This window comes from Eutrigla gurnardus, assembly GCF_963514095.1.
Source record: "Eutrigla gurnardus genome assembly, chromosome: 19".
NCBI classification, from domain to species: Eukaryota; Metazoa; Chordata; class Actinopteri; order Perciformes; family Triglidae; genus Eutrigla; species Eutrigla gurnardus.
This window is the reverse complement of record NC_139930.1, coordinates 12,238,347-12,247,580: the sequence shown is the minus strand read 5'-3', so window position 1 is coordinate 12,247,580 and position 9,234 is coordinate 12,238,347. Positions and strand designations below refer to the sequence as shown.

The 9,234-nt window shown below is 43.5% G+C and overlaps 1 protein-coding gene across 1 annotated transcript in view; it reads left to right on the top strand.

The window, feature by feature from the left end:
- Nucleotides 1-756: 756 nt before the first annotated feature.
- The window catches only part of uhrf2 (ubiquitin like with PHD and ring finger domains 2), a 24,142-nt gene continuing 15,664 nt past the window's right edge, over nt 757-9,234 (top strand). Inside the window, exons 1-2 of the mRNA XM_084035310.1 lie at nt 757-1,080; nt 8,561-8,959. Of these exons, the coding sequence (XP_083891436.1) occupies nt 928-1,080; nt 8,561-8,959 (552 nt within the window). The 5' untranslated portion in view covers nt 757-927. The remainder of the gene's footprint in view (nt 1,081-8,560; nt 8,960-9,234) is intronic.

Below are 9,234 nucleotides of genomic sequence, written 5' to 3'. Positions count from 1 at the left end.
GCATTAACCAACACTGGATTACCTTTTGGACAAAGTGCCCTGGGCCCCCAAACTCCCAAGGGTCTGAAAAAACCCCAGGGTCACTGTGTGGTGAATACTTTGTAATTTGATCCATTACAAATTTGTTTAAGAAAATAAGAATGAGCACTGACAAATCACTTTGATAGGGGCCTTAAGGTGAGTCCTGTTTCAGTAGCTGAGATTGAGGCCTTGTAGTGAAGACTAGATAGTAGACCTTAATTATCTCCTTGATAATTAGCCTACATAGTGCATTGATGAAACAAACATGTGTTTGTTCATGTTGCCACACAGTAAACCTAAAGGAAAGCATAAAAAATGCTCAATATGCGGCTCCTTGTATATTATTAGGCAACATAGCAATGAATTGTATTTGCTCGAGTTTTGTTTGCATGTGCAAGTAACTGACAGACACATGTAGGGGTTTAAAAGATAAAGCATGATTGAAATGGGAGTGAATAAGTAGCTCAAAGTGATCCGAGCATGCATTCAAATATAGTGAGGGCCCTGCTCTAAAGAAAGAAAGAAAAACAATGTTAGGCTACTCTTTTGACCACGTATAAACGACAGGTCACTATGTCTTGACCCCATACATATTCTAAGATTAAGTGGCCACTATAGTACCGCAAAGGCCTTCAGACGAGGCTCCTCGCCTAAAAGAGAGACCTGCGCCTTTAACTGCAAACTGTGCTCGCTTAAACGTTATTTCGCGAGATTTGCTTGGCGCCGCGACCTCATGTGAGGCACCTCCTGCGAGAGCCAGTCCGACGTTACCTCTGCAGCGGAAAACGCAATGGAGCCCTGAATATTTTTCGTTTCTATCTGCTTTGACCGCCCGGGAAAACAACATTCGCGTCCAAACGCCGCTTTATCTGCTATTCATCCGAGGCGTAACAGGGCGGCGCAACAATGTGGATCCAGGTTCGCACCATAGACGGGAAGGAGACGCGAACCGTTGAGGATCTTTCTAGATTGACCAAAATTGAGTCTTTACGGTTGAAAATACAGGACATCTTCAGCGTGAGCCCGCAGCAGCAGCGCCTGTTCTACCGAGGGAAGCAGGTAAACGCAATGTTTGTGTCGAGTCGTCACGCAACAGTCGGTTTCTGGTGTTTTGGCAGGCTCCGGTGCTGGTGGGGGAGTGAGTGGTCCTCTAGGTGTTGGAGCCCGTTTCGGACCCATGCGAGCTTCCTGTTTTGATAGGAATTCGCCAATAGTTTATTGCGCAAGAGCCCCCGGGGGCTACACGATGTGGCAGCCCCCCGAAGGGGAGAAAAAAAACCCCCAGCAGATATCACCCCGGACGTGCGGTCCTATTGTGGGACCACATTGTGTTGTTTAGGTTTCGAGCAATGGAGCCCTGCATGCAACAAATGTCTCGCGCCGTAGACATGTTTGTTTACATTGGCGCGCGAGAGAAACGAGAACGTCGCCCTCTTGTTTCCACATGTACACGAGAGTAGTGCAGGGCAAAACAAAAATAACAACAACAACAACAACAACACAGCTCACAACACTCACGTATGACCGAATTAACATTTAACACATACAAACCAGCGTCGTTACACATCTATGTGACGTTAATTGCGCATGTCTGTCGTGTATCGGGTGACATGTGGCACCGTGGTCCGAACTGCAACCGAGCCCATAAAGCGAGCCGCCGGGTTCGTGCGTGTGGTGTCTGATGAGGATGTTAATGATAATTCGAGGGAAGGAGGGGACTCGCGGCTCCACGTGCCCTGGCATCGGAAAGCGAGTGGAGTTATGCACACTGTGCAGCGAGGACGGACAGGGCTGTCTGCTGCAAAGGTGCCAGCCTGTCTTCTAATGGCCTCGTAATACAGTAGTCCACACACTGTATACCAGATTTAGATGAGTGTCAGGCTTCCTAATGTTGTATTTAACCCAGGGCTGCTTCCAGCTCTTCTAAAGTACAGCATGATTTTGATTTATAATTATTATTGGGGGAAAATAGTCCTACTTCAGTTCTAAGGGGTAATTATATCAGTAATGGCAATCAGTTTAACATCCTACTTTTCTATTTACCTGTTTCAGTTCACATTTAATTCCACCCAAATGAGGTAGATAGTATTTTTCCATTTTTTTTAGATGTTTCTGCTAATCCACCCCACCAACATTTCAATGTAGTTTTGGGTTCATATTAAGATATTGTAATTTAAAGTTAATATGAAGTTAATATTCTGTCACAGCATCAGATGTCAAACATTTAAGAAAATACTGGATACAGGTTTGAAAAATGGAGTGCCTTTAACTGTTTTAGTATGTGGTTTTAATTACAGCTTTTCAGTCATAAATAATCATTGTTGGTGGTTTGTGGAAGCATTTCAACATTGTTGTAATTCTGACTCAGAGGACTGGTTAAATGTTCAGATAATACTGTGTCACTTTTGAGGAGGAAACGTGCAAAGTGAGAATTACCGCTCAAGGCTAAAATGATGGCGTTGGTCGTAATGCTTAAACCGGGCTGGAATTTTTATTCACCCTCCTGGTGGGATGGCAATTTCCCAATTTCTCATGCTGTGTTAGAAATGAATCTGATGATTCATCTATGACCGAATGATGATTCATATATTACTGTGAACAGATGTTAGTGAACTTTGTCTCTCCCTCCCGTGTTGATTGAATCAAGTTTAATGTGATAACATGCCAGCAGCCAGGGGAAGACAATGGTATGGAAACCGTAACCTGCCATCCTACCATGGACACGTGTTTGTGTGTCATGGCGGATGATTGCATGCAGCCTGCATTGCACGCTCAGAGCTTGTGGTTCCTACTACTTGAACACACAGGGATATTTTTATGATCTACCACAGACACACACTTGCGTAATGTATTTCCTGCACCCTTACATGTAGCGCTGCACTATGTGACAAGAGTTAAGTCTGAATAGATGTCTGTCATCATCCTTCACTAATCATGCACATGCTTGGAATACAATCAAAATCTAAAAGACAAACCCACCGTCTCTTAATGTGTCTAATGTGTGAAGGTTGGTGGAAGCGTTCAGTGCACCAGCTGTTCCATCCGTAAGAAGCAGATGCACCGCTGACAGGACACTGGTGCCATGATTTATTTAGTATTTAAGCATAGCATTACATAGTTGGTATTAACACAGTATGACTCAGCCAGACAGATAAGTCTGAAGGAAGCAAACAGCCCACACAATGTGGTGATCTCACATTGTTTACATTTAGTAACACTTTCCTTCATTCATTTGTCGGGCAGCATTACAGGCCAAGAAATTCCTCAATGGATGTTTTTCTGCATGTACAAGTTATCTAATCCACTTCCTGTGGATGATGCAGTTCTGAGCGATGCGGCCCACAATGAGTTGATTTTTCTCTCTGTTTGTGGTCTGTATGTACTGCAGGATGGAGGGAAAATACCTCAAGAACAGTGGAGAATTGTAATTCCTAGAGTGCTATCGCTTTGGTCCCTGTAGGCTACGGCACATGTAGCAAACAAGACAGTGGTTTACGTGGCAAACCTAATGATGGCAAACCATTATTTTTGAAAAGACATACTGTGTTATACGCCCTTTGCACCAGTGTCCTTGGATGCATTCTCCTCGGTTTTGTACTATGTAAACATGTAAAAAGAAATGTGGGAAATTGAGTTATCTTGTGCAACTTAAACACACAAGCACAAAGCAAGACTGTTAATCAACAGTAATAGTCACAATGTTGCTGATTTACATGTTTGCTTTGTTAGCAAGGCATTGCCTCTTAGGCATACTGGAGTTTTTGGAGCTGTGATTGCAAAAAGGCTAGGCCCGTGTAGTAAATCCTGCACTTCCTCCATCACGCTGGAAAATAAGTGGGCAGGGTTGACGGGGGGATTCCCATATGTCAAGTAATACATGGAATGAACCAGGGACACGCAGTGCACTGTACACTAGCTAGTGCCCTTACATGCACGGCCTGCGCTCTGTTCGGATTGTAGCAGAATAACTCAGTCTAATTCCTTTTCAAAATGGCGTCTTGTTTTTCCCTCCAGCTCACTGCGTACGCTGCCTCTCCGGTTCAAAGTCATGCTTGTCCTTGACTCAGAAGGGTCTCAAGCCAGCAGCCACGCAACTTTGCCTCAGTGTTTGTTTTTTTTTGTTTTTTTTTATAGGTTTTGTAATTTGCCTGTGCACTCCTCATCGTGTCTCTGTTTCACCCAACGCATGTCACTCACATTCACGAGTGCACACACACACACACACACATGCGCGCACACACACACACACACACACCTTCCACTGTCCTTGCAGCCTTTCTGCTCAACACCCACTCACTTTTGCAGTAGACTTCGCGTTTACTAATTTAAGAAGAAAAAAAAGGGTTGGCCTATTTATTACGTGGTTTAGAGCTGCGTCTGTGCTTCCAATATGAGGCTGTAGTTCATTTGTTGTTTTTTTTCTACGGAGACAGCAACATGTTTAAATGGTTGGGCTGTCCTCCACTGTTAGCTTCTCGCCTATTGTTGGGCTGTAGGAAAGCTTTATTGACGCGCTTCCTTTCACGCAGACAGTGGCTGTGACCTAGATATCGTTACAATTTGATTATACATGCATGGATATTGTGGCTCTTCGACTGATGGGTTTTCTTCTGGGCATCGCCGAGCTGTAGAATTTCACAGAGAATGTCAGGGGAAGTGGAGTTCACTGCAGCCGTGCATGTGCACAGTCACACCCTTCTCCGACAGATATGCCGGACAAAGAGCAAAGACAAAGAGAGAAGGCACTAAACCTCGACTACAACTGCAGGCATTTCTAACACTCCCACATGTTTTCAAACTTTCGCCACTCCTTCTCATAGTCGCTTTGGATTACGTAGTGGTCAAATGTCCTACTTGTTAGCGCTTCTGCATTTTGAATAGTTCTTAAGCTCAGGTTACTAGAGGACTGCCCAGGTTTTTACACCCAATTGTCCCACGTTTCTTGGGTTTGGGTTCTTTCCTCAATGATGGCCCATGTTTGCATGTAATAAGCATATCAAAATCTGTGATAAAGGGTCATCTCATAACCGAATTCAAAACGTAGGATCGCAACTGCTGCTATGTGTTTGTTAACCTCTACACAACAACTAAATCTATAGAATGTTATTAATGCTTTCTGATTTTAATAAAGGGATGTTTACATCAGTAATGTTTGTAAACACAGCCTGTAAACAATTATGATCAGTTGCGAAACAAACACAAAGAAACACAAAGAAACATTGACGTCTGTATGCCAAACTCAGTAATGTTTATATATTTAGGTCAAAGTTAAGTGGATAAAAAAGACTGGGCTTACATGTAGGAACTAACACCGAGTAATGAAAAGAGCTGCAAACCTTTGTCACCTTCCCAGGTAATTCATGCTAATTAACGGTGGACATTTTTGGCAAAAGAATAGATGATTGTGGGCAGAAAAATAGAGGGATAGACGACTAGATGGAAGCTTGGTCGATGGTAGGCACTCAGACACACCCCATGTCATTGTTTTTGGAAATCTGACCTATTTTGCTCAGCTCTTCGCTACGACGGCCTGTGGGCGGAGACGAGGGTGTCGAAGAAATTGTGTAGGAGTAAGGGGTCTGGAAGGCGTGCCTGAGCAAAGGAGACTAATTTATGCTCCGCTCTGAAATCTGCTCTCCACCAGCAGCGTGGGTCCGGCTTAGGTTTTCACACCTAAGCCTCCTTTTAGAACAAGGCAGTGATATCAAATGTGCCGCCGTGATTTCTTTGTCTTTCCATTTGGGCCTGCCTTTACTTAATGCCTTAACATGTTCTATCACTGCTATGCAGGCATAGATACGTAGGTGTTGCTTACTTTAATTTCAGGATGATTTCTGCATTTAGTGATTTAAATAGTTAGTTCCTGTGTGACAGCATGGTACAATAATAAAACCTAAAACGCAACATTCCAGCCAAATCTCTGCCCACCCGTTGTTTCTGCTCTATGATGGGTATAATTGCCTGCAGTTTTATCATAACATTAACACATTTGTTCCATCACTGATATTAGCTGATATAAAAATAGGCAGAATTGAGGTAATATCTTCTCTGAGTTCAGTGTGATTTTTTTTTTTTAAGCAGCCACAGGTCTTTTTCTTGTCTTTGTTTGACGTTCTTTCTGACGTGTAGTTTGGTTCCTGTTACAACAAGAAATTAGTGTCTGCCTGTTGATAGGCGTTAATACCCAACAATGTGATGCATGTGCATACACATTGTTGCCATGCCGATGACTTTTCGACTGATTTGCTTTTAGCCTTTTGAGAAATCTTCACATTGAGTGTCTCTGGTTTGTTGTGACGTGTGCTCAGGACTGAAGTCTGCAACACACAACGAATGTACCAGAACCAATGTGTTTTTTTAAAATTATTATTATTATTCCGCATAAGTTATGATGATGGAGAAAATATCATATCTTTGGTGATTGTATTCATCCTGCATGCCGGAGAAAGTCAGCAAGACGATATTCCTTCCAAAGACATCATGACCTCCGTGAATATATGAGGCATTTTTCTGACATCGCCCGTTTAGATGCTGGTTCTTTTGTTTGAAGGATTATTCGGCTGGTTATTACTGATGTCAGGGCTGTAGCACCTCGCAGCGAGGCACAATGAAGGCGCCGAAGAAAGCGGGTACAGCTTAGACGTAATTTATTTTTTTTGGTGCGGTGCGTTTAATTCTACAGCGTCGTTCTGATCCCCGGGTCTGTCTGCTGTAATTTTCTGTCCATCTGTACTTCCTAACAGCGAGACCGCCTGCTGCCGGTCCGACCAGCGATCTTGTTGTCTGCGTCAAATGATTTCTGTCGGTGTGTTTTCTTTGCCTGTCTTTTCTTAATGCGGCATCAAGTAGCACAAGACAGAGAAGGATAGGCAATTACTGAGACTAAATCGAAGACTGAGTTTAGGCAGGGAGGAAAAACAAAGAAATGCTGAGATAGACTAGCAGAGGAAAAACAGGCAGACAGGTGAGTATAGCAGCCACTGTATGGCTGTGTTTGCACCACTGCTCCTCTGATCTAAATTTCATGAGACTATTAAAAACAGGGAGGGATGGGGAAATTGCGCTCGCTCCCTCTACTGCTCTCCTGCTACGCCTCTAACCGCTCTCCTCCTCGCTGTCAAATAACGAAGAAGAGAAGGGGAGCGTGAGTGAGAGCGGCGGCCATGCTCGCCTCTCCAGCACAATGGGCTTGTGGGGTTGAGGACTGAAATGAATCGCTGGTGTCTGTAATGAGTTGATGTGCCCGCCATGAGCTCCATACCTAAGGCGCCGGTTGTACTGTACACTTAACAGTAGATCGGGGTGGTGGGAGAAGATTAAATATGGGTTTCTAGTCGGCCCTCATTGTTCCTTCAACAGCTCGTTTTTTGAAGAGAAGCCTTTTTTCAAATGTCCCTACGCCGCGCTGCCTGAAAGGGTCGCGCTGGTGTTGATGACGCTGGCGATGGCGGTCATGGTGGTGGGTTGGTGTCGGCGGAGATTGTATACATGATTCAGGATCATGGGGTTGGGGGCTGGGGGTGCTCTCGTTCAGTTGTCATAGCAACGCAGTCATTTCTTCCCTCCAGCTACATCTCCTATCACTTTAATTCATGCATGCGTTTCTTTTATTTATTTTTTCTTTTATTTCTTGTAGAAAAGCGGTGCGGAGTACATGCGAGCGGGAGCTGCAGTTCAGCATTCATTGGACTGGATATGTAAACCACTACAAACGGGGTTAATCAGTAGTACCAAGTAATAGCTCACTGATCACAGTTATTAATTGGTCCATTGTTTTTCCCCATTTTAAAATTGTTTAAAAAAAAAAATCAGTTCAGAGGTCCACTTTGATGTTTAGTTATGTGCATTTAATCACTAGCTAAACACAGGCTCGTTAGAGAACAGAGCAGATGTTTTTGTTGTGGACTCGTACGCAATGTCCTTAAACACCACTGGTGCATTTAAAGGCACCTGGATTTATTGAAGTGCCGTGTGTGTATTTAAATGTCCTCTATATGCTGTTGCGTGCGGTAGCAATACATAATGTTTTTTCTCTCTCGCTGTGCTCAATGTTGTTTTCCGTCGTATGTGTTCTTTGTTTGTCCTTGACAAGCAGCCGGCGGTATTTGTCTGAGGGCAGTGGTGTTCATTTCACAACACATGGATGTCTGTTATTAAGAAAGAAATGTGTGACAACGTTTAATAAAGGCTGTCTTAGGATATTAAGATGATGCCTGTTAAACTAAGATACAATTATTAATGCAATAACTATTTGAATGAAAATTTGATGGTTAATTGTTGTGATTTTAAAAAGGCAACTTATTTCTAGTGAGAGCTTTGTAAATGTATTTATTTGCCTTTTTAAAATGTCGAAATTGGGGTAATATTTAGGGTTCATGACTAGAATTAAAAGCAAGCCATTTGAAAGCAAATGAGTAATGAAAATAATTGTTGGACTGAAAATAATAGTGTGTTGCAGCACAATATACAATTATGGCTTTTTGCATCTGTAAAGCTGAATCTATCCATTCCCGTACATTTTGTTTGTGTCTTTTTTTAGATGGAAGATGGTCAGACACTGTTTGACTATAACGTGGGACTCAATGACATCGTCCAGCTGCTGATCCGCTCACAGACCGACCCTCCAGACAGCCCCGCCGCCAAGGACTCCTCTGGTGTGGCCTGTAGTTCAGCCGCCCCCACTGACTCCAGGTCAGAAAGCCACAGCTCTCCAGTCCCTGCCTCGCCCGCTGCTATAGAAACCCCTACCACTAAAGACAATGACAGCAGCAGCAGCGTCACTACCAGCACTGTTATCGAAACCAAGCCGGACACCAGCGCTACCAGTAACTCAGCCACTACCAAAAATGGATTCAAGTCCTCCAGTCCAGCACGGGACACCCAGCCCCCCACATCCAGCAGACACACACTTGTCAACCCGGGACTTGGTGTGTACAAGGTGAGGATGAGAGTGTTTTACGGTGGCATAATTTAGCTTAATTTACTACATGAATGTGCTTTTGCATACTAGTTTTTATACCTTAATATTTATTATTATTATTCAGTCGGTTCAGTACAGCAGTTTGCTATAATGGTGATTTTGAACCTAACAAAAATAGTGGAAGAACTAACATGACTATGACTTTAGTTGCCTCTGTGCTTGTGGTGATTTCTTTTTCGGTTTCTTTTGTGTTTTTTTACGAGTGCAGTGCTCCTTTCCTCACTGTCTGAGTG